At 37.0% G+C, this 24,430-nt stretch overlaps 1 protein-coding gene across 1 annotated transcript in view; it reads right to left on the bottom strand.

The window, feature by feature from the left end:
* The window catches only part of LOC122804754 (polyunsaturated fatty acid lipoxygenase ALOX8-like), a 730,466-nt gene that overhangs the window by 424,546 nt on the left and 281,490 nt on the right, over nucleotides 1-24,430 (bottom strand). The window contains exon 5 of the mRNA XM_044074818.1: nucleotides 21,499-21,585. Within this exon, the coding sequence (XP_043930753.1) occupies nucleotides 21,499-21,585 (87 nt within the window). The remainder of the gene's footprint in view (nucleotides 1-21,498; nucleotides 21,586-24,430) is intronic.

Genomic DNA, 24,430 nt, shown 5'->3' with positions numbered 1-24,430 from the left:
AAGGATGCTTCATGCTCACCAAATGATTTATAAAAATCAGAGCATACCTAGATTATATATTCCCCATTCCAAACGAAGAATGGGCCTCCTTGAAACTGATTACATGTATAGATCTACAATCATGGGACTACACACATATCTGCTGACCTCACAAGACCCAAATGTAGTGAAAGTTTTGAAACATGAGAAGACTAAATCTACGATGACTTCCTTACTTAGTCTAGTGGAAGCATATCCACATCAAGCAGGAATGCAAATCAAACCACCAGAACTGTAGTTAGGTAATTAGTAGTGTTTATTAGGGAATGTTTCGATTAAGCTTTGTAGATTTAGAGATAGTGGTTGTAGGTTTTTGCATAAGGTTTTGGGTTAATTTGTAGAGTTAGAAATTTAGATAAACAGAGATATTCAAAGGATGTGAAAAACCTATGTACATCCTGGTCCAGAGGAATAGTGGATAAGCACTGGGTAGGGATGGGATGTCAGATTTGCTTCCAAATAATCTATGGTATGTTAATACACTGTAATCTAAGGTTGTCTCTCAATAGTAGGAATAGGACTACATTTTTGAAGAGCTACAGATGTGGATAATAGAATCTTGGAATGTTAAAGGACTCCAGAACATGAAAAAGGAAACTATTTTTACATTTGTTTTTCCAATCAAAAGCAGACTTTATTTCATTGCAGGAAACTCATTTGACTAATGATCAGTGGGATATACTGAAGAATAAGAAATGGATTAGGGAGATAGTGGCGGCGGAAGGGACAACGAACAGTGCAGGAGTGGCAATTATAATTAAAAACCGATACCAAGAAAAAATATTAGATGTCAAAATAGATAAAGAGGGAAGGTGGTGTTTAGTGGTTCTGATATCTAAGTTCTATGATAAACCTATATTACTCATGAATATATATGCCCCCTCTACTAATCAGCACCATTTTATAACTTCACTTTACTCCATTTTACAACAATATAATAACTGTTATATATTAATGGGAGGTGACTGGAATTCGTATCAAGATACCAGGTTGGACAAATTTGGTTCTTCCAAAGCTTTTAATAAACAGGCAATGATAGCATTGAAAGAATTTAAAACTGATTTTAAACTATACGACCCATTTATACATACACACACACAAAAGAAAGCAGAGAATTTTACTTTTTACTCAAGCTGCCATAAAATGTGGTCGAGAATTGATTTTTTTGATTTCGGAAGTATTGATATCTGTTGACCCATGTGTTTCTACCCAAGCCAGACAATTATCGGACCACTCAAAGATCACACTAACACTAAACAATAATAATATGAGTAATAGGAGACTTCGAGGATACAATTGGTCTTTAAATCCATATTTACTAAGGAAAGAGGACATATTGAAAGAAGTTAAAGAGATACTTGAACAGTTACTTCATAACTTCCTCAAAAACAGACATCCAGTTGATATAGAATGGGCTACAACCAAAGCCCAAATAAGAGGGATTTTTCTTCAGAAAGCTACTTACTATAAAAAAATGCAAAATAAGGAACTATTAGACTTGGAAACCAAAATTAAGTCACTAGACCAGGAGTTAATGAGGAACTATAATAAACAAACAGAAATTGACTTATTAAAGTGTCAAAAAGAACTGTTTTTACTACACAATAGTAAACTGTCATTTTATGAACAGAGAAATTTAGTGAAATACGCGAATCATATTCAGACTCCCTCAAAAGCATTAGCAACCAAGCAAAATCAACATTATTAATATCAGAAATAAACTATAATAATAGAACATATACTAATAAGGCAGATATCATGAATACTTTTGAAAAAAATATTTAATCAGGTATATGGTGATCAGCAGACAATTTTACCAGATAAAGTTAGGAAAGATTTCTTGCAGAAGATCATATTCCCGAATATTGATAATGAGTCCCATAGGGATTTAACTAAACCAATTTCAGCGGAGGAGGTAGCAGGGATAATTAAAAAGCTGAGACCACATAAAGCCCCAGGCCCGGATGGATTGACCTCTGAATTTTATAAAACTTTTAATGAGATTCTGAGTAAAATACTTTCACAGACATTCAATTATATAATTCAAAATAAAATCAATGATCCTCACTTTAATGCTTCTAAGACTATTTTGATACCGAAAGAAAAAAGTGACGCTAAAAACCCAGATAATTACAGACCCATTTCACTATTGAACATAGACATGAAAATTATGACATCCATCCTGGCAAATAGACTGAAAAAGGTCACACATTTATTAATATCAGAGGAACAGCGGGATTGGTTGGGAGGGTGGCCTAATGGTTAAGGTGTTTGCCTTACAAACACAAAGTACAGGGTTTGAATCTCACAGAGGATAAATGGCTAGGCTTAAAATGGCTCAGAAGGGCAGTTAGCCTAGTACTAATCTATGAATCTATGAACCTATTTATGGATGGGAGACAGACCACTGATAATACATTAATGCTTCACACATTAAGTTCATACGCCAAGTACAAAAATCTCAATATTTATGCACTCATAATTGATGCACAGAAAGCATTTGACAGAGTTAACTTGGTATACCTTTTTAATATGTTATCATACTTTAATATACCTTTGGATTTCATTCTAACATTAAGGAAAATATATAATAACGCATATACAAATATATTTATCAATCAAGAATGCTCTAAAAGAATACAAATTAAAAATGCTACCCGACAAGGGTGCCCATTATCTCCTATTTTGTTTAATCTTTATTTGGAACCATTATTTTTACACATTAAACAAAATGTTTTTTACAATCCTCCAACACTATATGGTATGAAAATAAATATGGCTGCTTTCACAGATGATTTATATATATATTGTACCACACCAGTGTCAGACACCGAGAAAATATTAAAGGCAATAGAAGACTTTGAGAAAATCTCTAATTATAAACTGAATTTTACGAAATCCAAAATATTCCCATTAAAGACTCCTACACCTTTTTCATTGTTACCATTGATAGGACAAGTATTGACGGAAGAAAAAAACAAAATATCTGGGTATTGTATTTTCAACTGATAATAAAGATTTTTTTATAAACAATGTTAAGTCAACTTGGGATCAGATAACACTGGACTTGAAAAGATGGAGTAAACTGAAACTACCAATGATGGCAAGAACTGCAATTATCAAAATGAATGTTCTTCCCAGAATATTATATATATTTAGAGCTACACAACTTAGAATCATGAGGACATTTTTTAAACAGCTTCATATAGGACTAGGGAGATTTCTTTGGGAACCTAGGAAAATGAGGATAATATATGAGAAACTGATGGCTCCAAAGAATAGAGGAGGTTTAGATTTACCAGATTTTGAAACTTATTACTTGATAATTAATGCCAACAGAATCTTTAGGGTGATTCACTTTGATAGAGGCAGTCTGAAATGGGTGCCAAAATGGCTGGTCTTAACCTACAGACATGTAACTAAAGTGGGAATTAACTGTAAAGCTCTACCCTTTCTGAATAGAGGAACACACAGTAAATATGACTTAATGGAACATATTAAAAGTTATGTAACTTCAATTCAAAATCTTTTTACCTCATTAAACCTACTAAAATATATGATGGTATTTCAACCATTTCACAAGAACTCAAATTTAGTAATTGGGAATAAGTTAATAGACTTACAAAAATTCCCCCTAATGAAGGATTTAATTATATTGGATCTCTACCCCTTTCTTGAGGTATCAGTTCACGATATTTTAAAAGAGAAAAGTCTTCCTATTTCCTATCTAATTATCATGAGACAACTTAAAGATCTGGCTATAAATTATTTTAATAACCTTGATTTTAATGAAGAGGAATTAAATATATGTCGTAATCTGTGGGAAGCTCTGATACAAGATAAAAAAATATATAACTACTTCATATAAACTGATAAAAGAGATGAAATACAATAAACATATTCTCTTATCGAATTATTGGAGGGAAAAATTAATATTAGTTGACAGCAAGATCTTGGAAGCATTTAATCTAACATTAAAGTCTGTGTCCCTTCAGAAATTACTATTCACACAATTGATGATATTTAATAATGCCTACTATACCCGTCTTATTCTTCATAAATTTGATTCAAAGAACTCGCCTAAATGTCCATATTGTACAGACCAGACAGCTGACTTGTTTCACATGTTTTGGAGTTGCAAATGCATTTTTAAACTTTGGAATTCATTAAAACTTCAATTACAGAAAATGGGATACCAGCATTCAACACTCTCTTGGGAATTTATGATCCTACATATTCCTCCAGATAACTTAGATAAATCAAAAAAGATCATAATCATGTATATTTGTTTATTAATGAAACTATACATAGCTTTAAACTGGTTGAACCCGACTCAGACATCTTGGGAAAATTTTAGAATATTAGCAATCAGACACATATTAGCACATAAATTGTTAATCAATGACCATAAGAAAAGCATAAATAATATAAAAATATGGGAGCAAATCTTCAATATTGTGTTGGCCTAGGAATTATTATCCACTATTACTCAGGACACATATTTATAAGACTGATTCAATCTTAGATTTGATATAGATCGTAACAATAATACAGACTGTTGACTTTTTCATGTTGTATTTCTTTTTTAATAATTTGTATTAATATATAATGTTTATGTAACTTTTGGAAGCAATCATGTATATATTGTATATATTTATAGTGTGTAGTTATGTAATTGAAAAACAATAAAAGACGGATTATTGAAAAAATAAAAAGAAACTGATTACATGTATAGATCTGCAATCATGGGACTACACACATATCTGCTGACCTCACAAGACCCAAATGTAGTGAAAGTTTTGAAACATGAGAAGACTAAATCTACGATGACTTCCTTACTTAGTCTAGTGGAAGCATGCCCACATCAAGCAGGAATGCAAATCAAACCAGAAGTAGAAAAAAAATCAGGCAGCAACTGAATGTGCCAAAAAACAAAAGAAAGAATATAAGATGAAAGACCAGATGAGAAGGCAAGAAATGTGGAAAATGCATAAATATAGTTGCAAGTATAGAAAACTTCTAGAAGAACCTTATGTTGATCAGGATGAAATGCAGGAATGGCTAAGGAGAGGCAAAATTAAACCAAGAGATGAAAATTTAATATTGGCAGCACAAAATAGTGGGCTACATACACTTTTGTTTACAAAGTCGATTGAACTTGTGGGAGAAACAGACAAATGTAGGTTTTGTAAAACCAAATTAGAAACAGCTGCACACCTTGTTGCTGGTTGTGACATACTAATGGCAGAAGGACTATATACTGAAAGGCATAATAATGTGGCAAGCCTGTTGCACTGGGGATTGTGCAAACATTATGGTATTAAAGTAGCTGAAAAACACTGGAAACATGAGCCACAAAAGCATCATAGAAAATGATGAAGTTTAGCTCACATGGGATCACCTATTACCAACAGTTCAAAGATAGATGCTAGATAACCGAATATAGTGGTCCAAGAAAAGAAGGCAAAAATAGCATTGATCACTGAAATCGAAGTGACTAGTGTCTTGTGTACAGAGATACACAAAGTCATAAAATATCAGGATCTGCAGGCAGAAATGAGAGCAATGTGGAAGAAAGATGCTCAGACAGTTCTAATAGTAGTAGGAGCAATGGGTCTTATAAAAAAAGAATCTACAATCATATTTAGATATGTTACCAATCCATGTAACCCCATACGAATTGTAGAAGGGGTCATTACTGGGCATATTGCGGCTGCTCTGAAGAGCACTTTAGGATGACATCATAGAATGACACAATACTAATTTCATGAACTTTAATCTTACTTTGAGTTAGGAATGGGGTTCATTCCTGTCATGGTATTAGAAACCAAAAGATTTGGAGAAATTAAAAAAGGAGTATCATTTTTCCTGTTGGTAAACAAGTCAGTGTCTGTACAGGATGTGTAAATAAGTAATTCTGACATAAGGCTAGATCTTTGTGCAAAGATGTTTATACCTTTAGCCAGAAGTTAAGTATTGTGTCTGAGCATGGGGTTTTCTAGTTAGGAGCTTTTCTTAATTTTGTCGCAATTTTTCTGGCTGTTACTTCATTAAAGCTCCTTGCTGTATCTTTTAATTTTTCTAGCTTTTCAGCATCTTTGTTATGTTCAGTAGGGAGTTCATAAATACTTCTCTAGTGCATGCCTATTTCTTCATTTTTGGAAGTGTTTCTGCTCCATTTGGTTTATTTTCCAATTCTGTATAAAATCGTTTTTGGTCATCATCAAATTACTTATTTTGTACTTTCCTTTATATTTATATGCACACATTCTATGTTTTTCTATTTGTGCTAATACTTTTAGTTTATTATTGGAAATAGTGCATGGTAAATCTTGATCTGTTTTGATAATGTACACTGTTTCTGACACATCTATCATTCTAAGGATTTTTGATGACATGTTTGCTTTTCTGCATTCTTCCAATAGTGACATTTCTTGTCATAATTGTTATATTATTTTTTCTATTTAATGTTTCCATAGTGACAATCTGCTTGTTCCTTTTCTTTATTTTGTCACTCTGAATTTTTGTGGTAATGTTTTTTTCTGTTTAGCTGCTCAGTAGCATATCTTATTTCTTTTTATTATACCACATGGATTTCTCTTAATAGTCCTGGCTATTGTGTTTATTTGTTGTAAATGTCTACCAACATTTTAGTCTTATTTACTTTTATTTATTACAATTTTTAACCGGGACATGTCAAACTGGGCCAGGAGCCTGTTTTCAGTGGAGGCCTGGGAAGAAAACCTCCAAAACAGTAAATGCTATTAATAATAGTAACAACAGTAATTACTAAACAAGTACAAATACAAAAACAGAATGCACATATGTATAAAGAAAATAAGAGAAATAACAGAGACCCGCTTTGTTGTAATTGCATGTACAGTTATGAGTGATGGGTCATATAAACCCATGTCCAACAGTGCAGCAGAATGAATGTGAAACAAATAATCAAATCAGCATAGAGATGAAGTGGAAAAGTGGGGAGGCAGGAATCTGCAGAATAAGGAATAAAGTTGGGAGGAGTGAGTGTAGTGAGGTTGCGAAAGGAGTAGAAAGGAGGACTTAGCCTGGAGTATGGCAGAAGCAAAATCAATAACTAGCTAGGGAGTTTTTTAGAAGTTGTTTGAACTCATGATAGTGAGGATTTTTTTGTGATGTGCTGAAGAAGAAGAGTGTTCCAAAATATGACAATTTTGTAAGAAAAGAGGGAGTCACCATGATAGTTGTGGGAGTGGGTAACCTTTAGAATTAGTTTTTCAGAGGATCTGAGGGACCTGATATTAATACTAGGTGGACTAGGTTAGAAAGAGCAGGGCAATTACTGCGTAGGTGGATTATTTTGTGGACCATGGTAAGTTGATTGAGAGATAAAAGGTTAGGGAGTTCTAGCCAGTTGAGTTGGGAGAGAACAGTGCAGTGGTGAGTCCTGTGTGGATGATTAGTGGCAAACTTGGCGATTTTGTTGTAACAGGATTCTAGGTTATTGAGGTCATTCTTACATAGGTTAGTGAATATATATGAGATCTGTAGAGGAGGGTAAAAAGTAGATGTGACCGAGCAGTGGCCAGACTGGCACTTTGAGTGAGGTATTTTTTGGCACTATAGAGAGAGCCAAATTTGATGTGAACTTTTTTGATTGTCAGGGAAATATGTTTATCAAATTTTAGATTCTCATCTATTGTGACACATAGAAGTTTAGTCTGGTTTGTGGGTCCTATCTTGGTTCTGTTTGAGGAGAGAATTGTGAAAGGGGACTATCATGATTTTGATTTTTTTGTTTCTAAAGAATATTAATTAGCTTTGTTTGGGTTTAGTATGAGTTGATGTTCAGAGAGAGATTTTTCTATATCCTGAAAAGAAATTTGCATTATTATCTGAAATTCATTAGGGTGAGTCGGCTGAGCAGATAGGTGTAGCATCATTAGGGTGAGTCGGCTGAGCAGATAGGTGTCGCATCATTAGGGTGAGTCGGCTGAGCAGATAGGTGTCGCATCATTAGGGTGAGTCGGCTGAGCAGATAGGTGTCGCATCATTAGGGTGAGTCGGCTGAGCAGATAGGTGTCGCATCATTAGGGTGAGTCGGCTGAGCAGATAGGTGTCGCATCATTAGGGTGAGTCGGCTGAGCAGATAGGTGTCGCATCATTAGGGTGAGTCGGCTGAGCAGATAGGTGTAGCATCATTAGGGTGAGTCGGCTGAGCAGACAGGTATAGCATCATTAGGGTGTGTCAGCTGAGCAGATAGGTGTAGCATCATTAGGGTGAGTCGGCTGAGCAGATAGGTGTAGCATCATTAGGGTGAGTCGGCTGAGCAGATAGGTGTAGCATCATTAGCACTCTAGACAATGGAAGCTAGTTGAGTTGCAGAGCTGAGGTTATTTGTAAGTATGCTAAAGAGGAGAGGACCTAGTATGGAACCTTGGGGTACACCAACTGAAATGGGGAGTATAGGGGGAAACACTGTTCTCCCATCTTGTAGCCTGCTGTCAATTGGAAAGATAGATATGGAACCAGTACAGGGCAGGTGAACTGAGGCCATAACATGAGAGTTTGTTGAGCAGTAGTTGGTGGGAAATGGTGTCAAATGTTTTGGACATATCAAGAAAAATAGAGGAGACTTGCTGACCTTCATTTAAGAAATGATGAATGGTGTTAGTGAAAGTTGTTAGGGCAGTGCAAATACTATGTTTAGGTCTAAAGCCATGTTGAGAACTGGCTAAAATGTTGTGACTAGGAATGTGGTTAAGGAGTTGATTATGGATGCATTTTTCTAAGATTTTTGCAAGGGAAAAGGATTGCAATGGGATGGAAGCTAGTTCTTTAGAGGGTTTACCTTTTCCATAAAACTGGGACAAATTGTTCTGCAATAGAACGATGAATCAAGATAGATATGGTGTAGGCAATAGAAGGAGCAACAATCTTTAGGAATTCATTAGGAAGTTTGTCAGATGCAAGACAACAGGGTTTTAGCTTGGTTAGGAGAGTTTTTATAAGTAGTTTGAATGGAAGTAAAAGTGAGGGGGGTTGGGATTATCTGGATTAGGAGTGGTGAGAGTAAGTGGTTGAATAGGCTGGCTACCTAGAAGGTAGAAGTTATAGTATTTATAAACTGAGAGTTGATTGAGTTGCAATAGGGTCAGATTTGTTTGTGGTGACTGGAGCAGAGGTTGGAGTATGACCAGGGCTGAGGAGATAGTTAATGCTTTGCCAGAATTTTGGGGGGTTGATCAGGTGTTTCTCTTGAAAGGATTGGAAGTAAGTTAGTTTGTCTTTTCTTGATTTGTTTCTTAGCTAGATTCCATAGCTGTTGATATGTTAGGAGGTGTACTTCATCTTTGATGATATGCTAAGCTGTCCAGGCTCTGTCTCTGCATCTAAGTAGCAGTTTGGTGTCATTGGTTAGCCAAGGTAGGTGCTTGGCCTTTGAGCATACTTTTCTAGTTGGAGCAATTTTGTTGAGTATTTTAAGGAAGGTATTGTTTTAATACTGGTCAACCAGGTCTAGATGAAGTTTTTTAGTGGTGTCTAGTTACATCATTGGAGTAGCAGGTTAAAAGTAGAGGGGAAGAAGTTTTTCTTGCTACAGATGTATTTGAAAGTGATGTTGCTTTGAGCATGCCCCTGTTTTCTCTATAAAAAGGTTGGAAAATGGTCACTGAGGGAGTCTGGAAGGCAACCGGCTAGGTAACTAAGATTGGGTTTGTTGGTCAATATCCAATCTAATGTTGACGGCTTTTTAGAATGTTTGTCTGTGTGAGTTGAGCAGACTATGATTTGGGTGACGTTGAAGAGGTTTAGGAAGTTGGAGGGGTTATCAGATGAGCAGGACTGCCAATCCAGGTTGAAATCACCAAGAATTATTGTTTCCTGGTTGAAACTGGTAGATGCCCAAGAAAGTAGACTTTCAATGGTGGCAAGGTTATTGCCTGAGGGGAGATAGGTGGTTATGATAACTATTGTTTTGTTTGGGTTGATTTTGAGGTAAGTAGTTAGGATTTTAGAGTTGGGTAGGTCAGGAGGAGTACAGTTTAGTTTTTCAACTTTGAAGGTGTCTTTGAACACAATGGCGACTCCAACACCGCTTTTGTTTACCCTATCTAGTCTGATGATGTTATTGCCAGTTGTGATAACTTCTCTGTCTTTAATATGGGGCTTTAACCAGGTCTCAGTTATCACAGCTATGTCTGGTAAGTAAATGGCTACAGCAGCATGGAATTCATTAGCTTTACGTATGATGCTACGGAGATTGAAATTGGTAAAGAGCAGGTCAGTGTTAGAGGTTTTTGGATAGGGGGTAAGGATGGGGATGTGCTGCACACTGAGAATAATTTGTTGGGGTGGTAGGTGGGGATGATTGTAGGCAGGGTGAAGAGTTATTCTTGGGACCTGGGTTGGGATGGATGGCATCTTGGAATTTAATTTGTGTTAAAGAGTATAATAGAAGATGTCTAAGTTTGGTAATTAGTTTTTGATGTTTGGAAGTAGAGGAATTTGTATAGTAAGTGTGTATGTGTTTGAAAGGTATGAATAGAGAGGTGGAGTGGTTGAAAAGTTGTGGGCTAAAGTTGTAGGCTAATTTCGGTATGTCTGGGATTGACAATAGTGGCTAGACAGTGGAACGGTTGATGAATGGACATGTCTGATTTGGTATGAGTGGAGGGAAGTGGAACTATAGGTAAGGTAAAGAAAATGGAGTAAAAGAGTACTGGTTAATAATGAGTAGTAGAGATGCATGTTGGTTAGAGAGGTGGGATAGTAGAGCAGAGTGTAGGAGAGGGGAGGGGTGGAGTCAGTTGGTAGGGAATAGAATTGGACTATAAAGTGGAGATGGGTGGGGCTGAGGAGGTGTGGTTGCTAATTGAGAAGATGGGTGTGGATAGGCTGAGGGAGAGTAAGGGGTGTGGTTTGATAGGTATAAAGTTAAGGAAAGTTGGGGTGGGTGGGAATGTGGGTAGAGGAGCGGAGTGAGCCTGAGTTTCTTTCATTTAGCTTAATATGTCTACTTCTCTTAATAGTCCTGATTACTGTGTTCATCTGTTTACCTGTCTTCTAACATTTTAGTCTTATTTACTTTTTGTAACATTTCTTTCATTTATCTTAATATGTTTACCAATGTCTGTTAAGTTAAACAGGTCTTTGCTTAGATAATTTCTTCCAGACAGAAAACATCTCTGCTTTTTATTTTCTGTGAGTCTTCAAAAAGGTTTTATTTATTTATGTATGTATGCATGTATTTATTTATTTATTATTTTATTTGACATTTGTTGACCAGGAAAGTCCAAGGAGAAGCGTTCCACAAGAGAAATAAATTAGTTTAGTTATAATTCATAAGTTCGACAGAGAAATATAAAAAAATGCATAATTACAATTTAAGTATAGCACCCCTTAGCACTATACAGTCAAGTCAAAGCACTCAGTGGCATAATACAAATATACATTGAGAATGAAAAGCTTGCAAGCATATGGGCCTGAAGTATAAAATAGGGTTTTATAGTTCACAGTCAGGTATGTTAGCATGAGAAGAAGTAGAAGGTAGCTATGTTTTGACAAGGCTGGGAGAAAGAGAAGCAGTATACTGCTGTGAGTAGGATAAGACATTTCATGAACGTTATTAAGTGTTTATGGTTATGATAATGATGAGAGTATTATTGAGTGTAATAAGGAGAGTATGATAGATACTAGTAAAGTGACACTGTAGGGGAGATAGATGTGGGAGAGAGATGGAATTATGCAGGGCGGTTTGTGTTAGACTTGCTACAGTGGCAGGTCCAGGTCTGAAGTAAATGTCCTAATGCTCTTTTGAATTCTTGTATATGTCATATGCTCCTAATGTGTAATGGCAGTTTGTTCCAGGCTAGGGCAGGTGTATAGCTATAGAGACTTTGTCAAATGTATTTTTTGGGTTTGCAAATTTCCACCAGTTGCTGGTCAGAACTTCTAAGAGTTCTGGAAGGGGTATAGCATGAGATACGTGGAGAGATAAAATGACAGGCAGAGGGTCTGTTTAAGATGGAATGAATCATAAGTAGCTGAGAGTAGAGACGTTGGTGGGGAATTCTAGCCAGAGTAGGAGACTGAGGGATAGGCAGTAGTGTGTCTTTGAGGTATGGTTAGCAGCAAATCTTGTGACTTTGCTATAGGTGGATTCTAATTTGGACAGGAGAGAGGCTTGAACGTTAGTTAGCATTCGTGAACTGTGAACTATAGAGAAGGCTGGGCAGAAGGAAGGCACGGGTAAGTAAGTCTAGAGTCTTTAGTGAGAAATGCGCTATTCCTATAAAGTAGCCTATTTTTGATGTTCGAATTTGAGTTGGTCATCTATGATGACTCCGAGCAGTTTGGTGTGAGTTTCACAATAATGACAGTGTTGTCGAGGGATGTAATGGAGAAGGTGGGCTTTAGATGTGAAAGAGATTTAGGTAAGAAAAAAAGAAGCTTGGCCTTTTTAGGATTAAGGATGAGTTGGTTATTGGAGAGCCACTGTTCAATAGAGTTAAAGGAGTTTTGGGTGAGGAGATAAAGGTCAGAGATGGAATCTGAGGTAGGCTTGACTATGAAGTCATCTGCATATTGTATAAGAGAGGAGTCTGGACAGAACATTGTCCTGTGACATATCCTCTTCAGGTATATCCTGCTTCATCTGTTGCTCTTCCATAGGTGGACCCATTAGCTCATCATACTACAACATTACCTGTGTCAGGGTTGCCATAGTTTACTACCCCTCCATGGCTGTACAACTTTAACAGGAGTTTTGTACAGGTCTCCTAAAGAAGGTTCCAGAACACTGTCCTGTGACATATCCTCTTCAGATACATCCTGCTTCATATGTCACTCCTTCATAGGTGGACCCATTAGCTCATCATACTACAACATTACCTGTGTCAGGGTTGCCATAGTTTCCTATCCCCTCCATGGCTGTACAACTTTAATGGGAGTTTTGTACAGGTCTCCTATAGAAGGTTCCAGAACATTGTCCTGTGACATATCCTCTTCAGATACATCCTGCTTCATATGTCACTCCTCCATAGGTGGACCCATTAGCTCATCATACTACAACATTACCTGTGTCAGGGTTGCCATAGTTTACTACCCCTCCATGGCTGTACAACTTTAACATGAGTTTTGTACAGGTCTCCTATAGAAGGTTCCAGAACATTGTCCTGTGACATATCTTCTTCAGGTATATCCTGCTTCATATATCACTCCTCCATAGGTGGACCCATTAGCTCATCATACTACAACATTACCTGTGTCAGGGTTGCCATAGTTTACTACCCCCTCCATGGCTGTACAACTTTAACAAGAGTTTTGTGTGGGTCTCCTGCAGAAGGTTCCAGAACATCACCATGTGGGAAATCTTCTGATACATCCCACTCCACCTTCTGCTCCTCAGTCTGGGAACCTGTTGTTCTGTCATGTTGTGACACTACCTATGTTGGAGTTTCAACACTAAACTGTTCACTTCACAGTTCATCCATCATTTCGCTAACATTCTTTTCTACATTCCCCTTTTATGATCTTAATTTTTGTGTTGTGAAATCTTCCATATCCATATGCCTTTGCCTGCATTTCTTTTCAATTATCATTGAAATTGCATTTTTTGTATAGATTGATTTGTCTTTCTCCTTTGTGCATATATTGTAAAATATCAGATTTTCTTTTCCATATTTATGTTTCATTTTTATACCTTTCAAAAACTTTAGGGTTTTGTTCTGTATATCTTTTCACTTATTCTGTCAATTCTTTTCCCAGGTGTCCCAATATAATGTGTGTGTTTTAAATGTTATTATCTGTTGTATTAACTAACATAGATAGTTTTCTGTAGCTTTTGACAGTTTTTCTTGAGCAAATATTTTTTTTCTTTAATTTCTCTCTTGCTAAATATCTTCTGTCTAGAAATTGTGGACATTTTGCCTGATAATAATACATAATTTCTTCCTTCTCTTCAATAGTCCACTTTGATATCTGTATGTCTCTTTCTTAGACTGTCAGGTTTTGAGCTTTGCAGACTTTTTCCTTCTCTCATGCCCTGTGGATTCTACGCATTACTTTTTTTCCAGTCCTGGCACCAGTGCACACACCAGGAGTGTGCTCTTTTTTATCCTGTGGCCTGTGTACCCAGTCTTCTTGTTTTACTTTTTGACCTACCTTTTCCATGATATATAAAATACGGAATACATATCAGCATCACGTCAGTAAAACTTTGAAAAACAGGTCCACATTGTGAAGGTACTCACCAAGACAAACTCTCTCAACTAGGCATCAATCCGTATGTTACCAGATGGGTAGCCGACTGGCTCAATGATAGAACCCACTTAGTCAAAATAGGAGAAGCCACCTCAAGGCAGTAGACCTGTTTTGAGTGGTGTACCCCAGGGTTTGGTCTTGGGGCCTCTGTTATTTGGGATATACTTTTCTAAGGTATAGTACAAAACCAGTGGGCTATGGCTGACCAAGTTTGCAGAGGTTTGCAAGCTGGGCTCTGTCATCAATTCCCCCTAATGACATGGATATCTTCCAAGAGGGTCTCACCCAAACAAATGACTGGTGCCAGAAAGATGGCCTCAAGCTAAATACAAAAAAATGCATCATCATCATCTCCTTTGGGGAGAGAGATCTCCCCACAATTATCACATTAATAACAGTGTTCTAAGGAAGCAATCAGTCATGAGGGATTTAGGCACCCAGATTGATAGCAGCCTGACTTTTGACCACCATGTTGCTTCCATTGTATGGAAAGCTTTCTACATGGCCCACCTCATAAGTAAGGGTATCTCATCCAGGGACAAGGAGGCCATAACATCCCTGTATTCTTCCCTTATAAGGCCCATTATTGAGTACAATGCCCCATTTGGCATGTACCTCGCAAAGCACATGCAGCAGCTGGAGAGACCACAGAGGTTCCTCACCAGGAGAATCCAGGGTCTCAAATATCTACCATAGACAGATAGGCTAAAAGCCCTGTCCCTCTACTCAGTTTCATACAGTCTCCTCAGAGACCCTGCCTTGATAGGACTGCTGCATATCCACAAGTCAAGCTCCACTCAAGTAACCTGCACACTCAGCCTCAACCTGGTCTGTGACATCAATAGGACTTGCTGCCAGGACAGATTTGTGTCCCAGAGATTCTCCCATCTATGAAACAGACTCCCTCTCCACGTCAGAGTACCTCTTTACCCCTTTTAAGCACAATCTAGATAACTGGATGGGAAATAGAAAATACATCCCTGGGATTCCACCTGTGTCCCTACTGGACAGGGGCATTGGGTGCTGATTTGTCTATGCATGGGCTAAATTCTTGGCTAGGCTTATAAGGGCCTCAGAGCCAATAGCCTAGTAACTTCCTATGATCCTATAAAGACTTTAGGATGAATCCTCTTCCAGCAATTCAGTGATACCACCCTTCTTTTCTTGCTGATTTCAGGTCTACTTTTGGACCCCTGCTCTGTAGTCCTGGTGAGGTGATGGGAAGAGAGAAGTGGGTGTGTGGTGTATTGTACTGGGGTCCCAATGACATGAGTCGACATGGAGGTGGAACAAGGCATCATACACTCTTCTGTAATCCCAGTGATGTAATAAGAAAGGAGTGAGGTGAGAGGGCATCTAACATACTTCTCTGTGGGCCTTATGGCATAATGAATATGTATGAAGCAGGGAAAGTGGTTCACATACCACTCTCTCATCCAGATGATATTTTGAGAATGCAGAAAGGTGGAAGGGAGTGTAATATACTGCTCTGTGGTCCTGCTGGCATTATGGGAAGGGAGGATATACATACTGCTTTTAAAAAGAATACTTATTAGCATCATGGTGCATTATGGCCAGCAAGCTGTTTGGGATGTATAAAGGAGACCTACATTGTACATGCAAATAGATAACCAAACTCATAAAATCCAGCTTCACTATTAAACAGAATGCATGTCCAATAATGCAACCAACAGAGATGTTATGCTAGGAAGAGTAAATTACTTCAGTTACATAAATGGGAACTTTGTGATATCTTGTAGGCCTGCTTCAAACTGTAGTTCCTAAGCAAAGATTTAGCAGATATCAAAGAAGATGTTACCCCTGTAATGTACAAGGCAACAAGTATGGGTACAGGGGTACAGCTGAAAAAGACAAAACTGATGTTCATAGGTTTCTAGGTGTTTACTAAGCTAATGACCACAAGGGCCTTTTTAAGCCTAGCCATGCATCCCAATCTCTGACAAGTTCTGATACCCTTGATAAGTGTAAGCATGGGCCTGGGAGATGAACCATTTACAGGTTACCTGTTTACATCAGAGACATAGGTGCCAAACCAGGGATGAATTTTCGGTTTCCCACCCAATTGTTCAAGTTGCACTTGAATTGGGTTAGGGAGGAACTATGCTTCACGTGGATGGGGAGCCTGTTCAATAGATAGGGTAGCCTGTGGGATATATATCCATCTCTCCAGCAGGTCCTATTTATATCACAGGCAAGGTTTAAGACTTTAGAATGGGTAATTATGGTACTGTTTGTTTTGTGGATATGCAGGAGGTCCATCAGAGTGGTGTTGGATAATGCCACAGATCTCCCCTCAAAAGCTTGTAGTAGACAGAATACAGGGATGTCTCAGCTTAATGTTCAGAGATTCTACCATTTTGAAGCAGCTGAACAGAACAGATGGATTAGATGGTGTAGAGGAACCAGACAATTTATACTAACTGCCCTCTGATTATGCAGGATTAAATACAGTAACTGAACTGCCTTAGTAGGTATGCATCCGCAAACTACTAGTCAATTCAATTGCGCTAATACAATAAATATAAGGGCTGTGGATGTAAGCATACATCTAAGTAACACTTTATTCAAAGCCCGGCTTGACAACTATTCTGCTATTATGTGCTTCCCACACACCTTTCTTCTCCACCTTCATCATTTCACTAAATGGCTTGAGTAACATTTTGCAATGCATTTGTCTTTAATCATAATGACTGAAATGTTATAAAAACATAATTCTGACACAGTTTCTAGAATTGTTTGTCTGCAAAAACTGTCAGTTTGAATTATACATTTCAATTACTTATTGTAATATGTTAATTTTACAAAAATCGCTAAATGCGTATCTGATTATAAACTGTTTGTTTATCTATGTCACTTTGTGACTTGGGACATGACTGAATAATATTAACTTGACCATTCCACCGACCTGATTATCCAGTGGAAATGATAAAATAAATTGCTGTTTGCTTTTTGTGCTCTCACTGTCATCCCAACAATAAGTGCGTTTGTAGTGACCCTACTTTTAGAGGCTGACCTAAGCAGCTGTGCCATTGCAGTGCACCTTACAGTCTTCAAATGCATGCATGCATCTATCCTTATGGTTCTGGGGCTACTGTCACTGGCTTGGGATCCCCATACGCATAACCTCCATCCTCATTGTTCTGTTGTTCAGCACACCTCCACTTGCATGCTTGTACCTGTCCAAGTGAAAAAAAAAAAAAAAGCTTTCCCTTTGTGAAAAATAGGCAGCCCACTATCATCTGCTAATCTCTACACTCCCCTTACTAACTCTTCCAGTGCCTGAGACAGTATTCAGACTCACGCCATCTGGGTTGTAGTCCCTCTGTGCCACAGAGCCAAGTTGCCCTTCCCTGCACTATTTTAGTAACTGTACATTGCATATTTTTTACCAGCCTAGCTTCCTTTTTGTCGATACCATGTCCAGTAATGTATGTATGTCTGACTCCTGTCCCTTCCCCTCTGAGCTTTGGCAGATGCCTTATTGCATATCCTTTGGACATATATCCATAAAATAAATAAAATGTAGTATTTGGCCTTACCAGTCAGCTGTACAAACTGGCCATGACCTCTATTCTTCAAGAATCCATGTCTCATAGCACATGCCTCCAAGAACTTCCAACTACAGCAAATTTATGACAGTACTCATAATCTAAACACTTAAATACAAATCAGAGTCAAGTGATAGATGAGAACTGAGCGATGATTTTAACAATGGTGTTGTATTAGCAAAGTCCTAATGTGCAGTGGCATAAACTTACAGCAATAGTGGCTCAAAACTAAGTCATCAATAATTAAATAAAATTATTAATTATGTGCCAGGCAGCAATCAGGGTAACAAGACCAAAGACCAAAGAGTTAAATGTACCAAATACTGCAAAACTGGAAGCAGAAAGAATAAAGCAAAAAGTGCCTGGCAGCAACATATCCATATAAAGTGACATTTAGTATAACCTGACACTTGAGGTAACAAACACAGCACTCACTCTAAGATCCGCTCTCCTCAGAAACATTAGGAGTGCATCCAAGCAAGGTCCAATCAAAATCTGCAGACTTCAGTTCTTGAACCCAAAGCACAAGACATGGAAAAACACTCCTGCTGAAGTGTACCCCAAAAACCTGTCTATTAGAAAAAAACAAAGTGCCTCTGATATGTGCACCCAGTTACCTTCCCTGAATCAGGCAAGCAACTTGAGCATTCTTTCAGGAGATCCTTCCTAAAATATTACATTTCTTTTAGCATCTATGTGAACCCTGGGGTTACCACATCTGGTTTTAGAACTCTTACATTTTATTTTATTATTTGTGATTTTGCATTTGTTCACATCCTGCATCTGTAGTTTATCTGTAAGGGCTGGTTTTACTATTCTGGATGTAATGCTAATTATTCTATAAACAAAATGTAGAATATTAAGCATTTAAATATTTTAAATAAATATCCACAACAAAAAGGCGACCCCAGCAACTTGGATAAATGACCTGTTAGCCAAATAAAGCAAAAAAAACTATAAAACTGTAAAAACTAATGAGTTGACACACGGTCAGAATTATAACTTTGATATAACAGATAGCTTTAATATAACATACATGTACGCACTTTCTCAAGTACGATTCTTGCTTCTTCAGATATACAACTACAAATTTTTCAACGTGAACATTTAAAAGTTTTCAATTAAGGAGACCCAATAAAACTCTGCTACATCATCGCTACAATGTATCTAACAGCTTTCCTTCTTAAAGGTATATACTAACTAAAACAACTTCCAACACTACATGTGAAACATTCAAAATATGCTCCAACATTTAAGACATGCATAAGCCTACTTTAAAAAATGAACAATAAAATAAATATACAAGGGAATATTTTTTCCTAACTCAAAAGATAATATAAAGATAATAACATACAAAACTAGAAGTTCAAACTGATGATGACTGCCACTAAAAGGGATAATCAGAGTAGCGGTTATGCCACTCAGACTTACTAAGCAGAACATAATGCAAAATAACTCATTGTCTATTGCTATATCTAAATGAAGCATTAAAAAAATCTACAGGCATCAGATTACCTGTCCACAAACTAATAAATAGGCAATCAGTACAGATATCCAGCTAAGCAATGAGCATAAACACTGTCCTACTAAAATGGTATCTTGCATGGAAACAATTCAGATATAAAACAAGCAGCACATACCAAATACAGAAAATAATAGATTATAAAAAGTATATATTATAAAAAATAGACTATAATAAAGTAAAAATGAACAAAGCTGAATGATAAATATTGAATAATGGTTGCTAAACTAGAAGCTGTCTAACAACTCCAGAGAAATATACTAATACTACTTAATTTGTCCTTTTTTTTAAATATCAGCTCACTTAAACAGTCTCCTGGCTTTTAACGAAGGTTTCTGGGGGACACTAACATTTAGTCCCTTTTCACCATCTGCTTGTAACCTTAATATCCATCTGGTTTTGTGCAACTTCATGATAATTCTAATGTCACCTATACTCTGGCTACTATATAATGTTTCAAAAACGTAACTGTATAATCAACAGGCATGGTAGCGATATGTTTAGCGAAAGCATTGGTATGGTCTTTAATTCTAATACTATATAAATGCTCTCTGATTCGATCTTTTAGTCACCTATCCATTTTTCCTACATAAAATGATTTACAAACAGTGCACTGTGCTAAGTAAATAACGTTGGTGCTATTACAATTGGCATCTGCTCGAAATCTAAATTCTCTGCTATTTATTGGATATATAAAATTAATTGTGGTATTTATATAACTACAATAAGAGGATTCACCACAAGGTTGTGTATATCTTATCATACATTTATTGAAACTTGACAAATTGCGATTGCATAGCAATCTTTTAATAGATTTTCTGTTCTTATATCTGAATGCTGGTTTATTACGAACTATTTTTTTGATTCTCTCATCTGTGGTTAGGATAATAGACTCCAACCTAAGAAGACTGAATGCTGTCATTAAATCAAAAGGTGCTTTGACAAAGTATTAGTTTAAGGGTGTGCACACTTATGCAACCAGCTTATTGTACGTTTTTTTTTTTTCCCTTAACAGATTTGTTTGTTTTTCAATTGAGCTGTACAGGTTATAGGTCACATTAAAGGTGGAAAAGTTTTGAAATTATTTATTGTGGTCTCATTTTTTTATATCACAAAAACCTGGCATTTTAACAGGGGTGTGTAGACTTTTTATATCCACTGTATATAAATATATATATATATATATATATATATATATATGTGTGTGTGTGTGTGTGTGTGTGTATATATATATATATCTTTATATCTACTTCACTTACCTGACATCCCACATAACCGACATGCAAAACACTGAGCCGACAACATCGACAATTCACAACACCGAAACAGCACATACCCGACACACACAATACTGACACACCTCCGCAAAACACACACACAACACACACAAAACACACACAAACATACAAAAGAAAAAACACAACACTCAGCATAAAACTACCTAGTTCCCCTCACTCACACCCTGCCCACCATCTACACTAAACTAAACCCTTACCACTAAAATAAAACATACACTATAAATAAAAAAATCTAAAAGACTTACCTTCAAATTTCACATTCTTGTAGGGGGCTTTGCCCTCATACGCCCCAGCAACTTAAATATACCATCTCCAAGATCGTACTACAATGTCCACAAGAGCGGATTTCCTGTTCTGCTCAAGTTGGACTGTCGACCATTTGGAATTCGGCATTCTGACGTGTCGGTCATCTGACATGTCGAGCTTTTTGGCTTGCTGTTTTGTGTGTCGGTCTACTGAGATTTCGGCAATCTCAAGTAGACCAATAAATAAATATATATCTATATATCTATATATATATATATATATATATAAAAATCTGTCTTAAGTTAGGAAGTCCAACTCCAAATTGTATAAAGACACAAGAGTAAAAAATGCGGGTCTCAAAAACATCCAGGTTGATATTCAGTGCAATCTGTAATCTTACAAGTATGCTGTGATTGTGGAAACACAAGTCATTCAGCATATGAATTATGATAACCTCAGAAGTTAAAAGACACATTAGTCTACCTGTGAAGGTACACAGCCAAATTAGTGGATGAGTGAAACAGAAAAGGAAACAAGCCTATATCAGTTAAGCCTTGCATTAATATTTGTTTTACTTACTTTGTCAATAAATCCATTTTTATTTAGGAAATTGTTACGAGCATTCATACAGCTTGCCAGTGTGTATCTTCCATGTGGGAACATAATCTGTGAAAAGAAAACAATTACTAACAATTACTAACAATTCTTGCATGTTAACAAATGTGAATAATAGGGATGCCCATCTCCTTGTAAAGCCTGTATTATGCACCATCCCAGCACACCTGTGTGAAACTGCAGCCCCCTCAATACAATAATTTGTAAAACCACAGGAAATGACATAGCAATACACACCTGCTGTACACTTGCACACGAGGAACCCCTCATGTGTACCTCACTGTACCAAGTAAAGGAACACATGTTATAAACACTTGTATACAAATTACCACTTACGACATGAAGGTCGCACAGATGAAATGTGCATGTTATTACATGCAGACTTCCATGGGCTGCACTAAAACACATTTTTCCCTATTTGCACCCTTATCTACCTTCCAGGAACAGTTGCAATCATCCAGAACTGGTATGGTATGAAATATCTTTCCTGGTGTTAATCATCACCAGCAGTCCTTGTACAATAAATAAAACAAAATAAGATGCATTCTGTGGGGATTACAGTTGATTCTTACAAACCTAATTTCCTGGTGATTGTGGTCACTAGTCTTACATCTGACTGACCATCATACTCTGGGTGATTGTGGTCACTAGTCTTACTTCTGACTGACCTTCATACTCACATATTTCTGGTGATGGCGGTCTCTCCCATTCCTGTTTTTCATGGTGATTCATATGATACACCTTACAATAATCTGCATACTTTGTCCCTCTGAGTCAGTTACCCAGCAGCATAGTAAATAAAAGGACAACTAAGATACTTACTGTCCCCTTTAATAGTAACTACATTAATGCTCCATAGCAAATTAGACAAGTAACTAGTAGACTGCTTTATACACCACGGCTTCTGATTGCTGAACTCAGATACGTACTGTCCCCTTTAATACTAATTACATTAATGCTGCATAGTACATTAGTCAAGTAACTAGTAGACCTGTTTGTATACCATAGCTTCTGATTGCTGAACTCAGATATTTACTGTCCCCTTTAATAGTCACTACATTAACTGTATAGTAAATTAGACAAGTAATTAGTAGACCGCTTTGTACACCACGGCTTCTGATTCCTGAACTCAGATACTTACTGTCCCCTTTAACAGTACATTAATGTTGCATAGTAAATTAGACAAGTAACTAGTAGACTGCTTTGTACATCACGGCTTCTGATTGCTGAACTTAGATACTTACTGTCTACTTTAATAGTAACTACATTAATGCTACATAGTAAATTAGACAATTAACTTGTAGACCGCTTTGTACATCATGGCTTCTGATTGCTGAACTCAGATACTTACTGTCCCCTTTAATCATAACTACATTAATGCTGCGTAGTAAATTAGACAAGTAACTAGTAGACTGCTTCATATACCATGGCTTCTGATTGCTGAACTCAGATACTTACTGTGCCATTTAATAGTCACTACATTAATTGTAAAGTAAATTAAACAAGTAACTAGTAGACCGCTTTGTACACCACAGCTTCTGATTGCTGAACTCAGATACTTACTGTCCCCTTTAATACTAACTACATTAATGCTGCATAGTAAATTAGACAAGTAACTAGGAGACCACTTTGTACATCATGGCTTCTGATTGCTGAACTCAGATACTTACTGTCCTCTTTAATAGTAACTACATTAATGCTGCATAGTAAATTAGACAAGTAACTAGTACACCACTTTGTACACCACACCAACTGACACAGAAATACTAAGCCTCTGGTATTCAGGCTGACTGAGGGCTACCCCTGGCAGGATAACCCAAGTGTGATGACTGCAACAGTAAAACATGAAGAACATCTACATAAATGCTGCATAGTAAATTAGACAAGTAACTAGTAGACTGCTTTGCACACCACGGCTTCTGATTGCTGAACTCAGATACTTACTGTCCCCTTTAATACTAACTACATTAATGCTGCATAATAAATTAGACAAGTAACTAGTAGACCAGTTTGTATACCATGGCTTCTAATTGCTGAACTCAGATACTTACTGTGCCCTTTAATAGTCACTACATTAATTGTAAAGTAAATTAAACAAGTAACTACTAGACCACTTTGTACACCACGGCTTCTGATTACTGCTGGCAGCTGTGAATGAATAACTAACTGCAAATTCTAGATTACAACCAAAATGTTGATTATGGCTTGTAAAACTATCATAATAATCACTGTGGAAATATTGCTTACTGAGAGATTTGTCATACTGTGAATCATTTTCAGAGCAAACTTTGTCCATCTAACTCTGTATGTTAGGCCATCTGAGGTCTCACATGCAGTTTATGCATTTTACAGAAGCAACACTGTTATATTTATTTATTATTAGTAGCAGCCATAAGCTAAACACTGATTTTTAAGATATCAGTGACAGATTAAATGTAACTTGGGCCCTTGGTGATTTTTCAGGACATAGACCCTCTACCCTTTGGGTCCTGGAGAGATTTTCTAGACATGGGCCCTGTACACCTGGGTTCCTGGGTGATTTTTCAGAACATGAGTGCTCTATCCCTTGAGTCCTGCATGATTTTTCAGGACATGACCCCTCTACCCCTTAGGTCCTGGGTGATTTTTCAGGGCATGGGCCCTCTACCCCATGGGCCCTTGGTGATTTTTCAGGACATGAGCAATCTACCCCTTGAGCCCTGGGTGATTTTTCAGGACATGGGCACTCTACCCCCACACATATTTTTTTTGAGGAGGCCATGCATGAATGTACATTTTATTTAATTATTCAAACTGCTTTAGTTAAAATCCCAGGGGCGGCTCATGCTATTGGACTGCAGGACTGCAGCCCCCCAGCTGTAAAAATGAAAAATAAAACAAAAATGAAAAGAAAATA

The sequence above is a fragment of the Protopterus annectens genome, chromosome 6.part0 (genome assembly GCF_019279795.1).
Source record: "Protopterus annectens isolate FY-2018-M chromosome 6.part0, PAN1.0, whole genome shotgun sequence".
Lineage (NCBI taxonomy): Eukaryota > Metazoa > Chordata > Ceratodontiformes > Protopteridae > Protopterus > Protopterus annectens.
The sequence above is the reverse complement of the archived record's forward strand: the minus strand, read 5'-3'. Positions and strand labels throughout refer to the sequence as shown.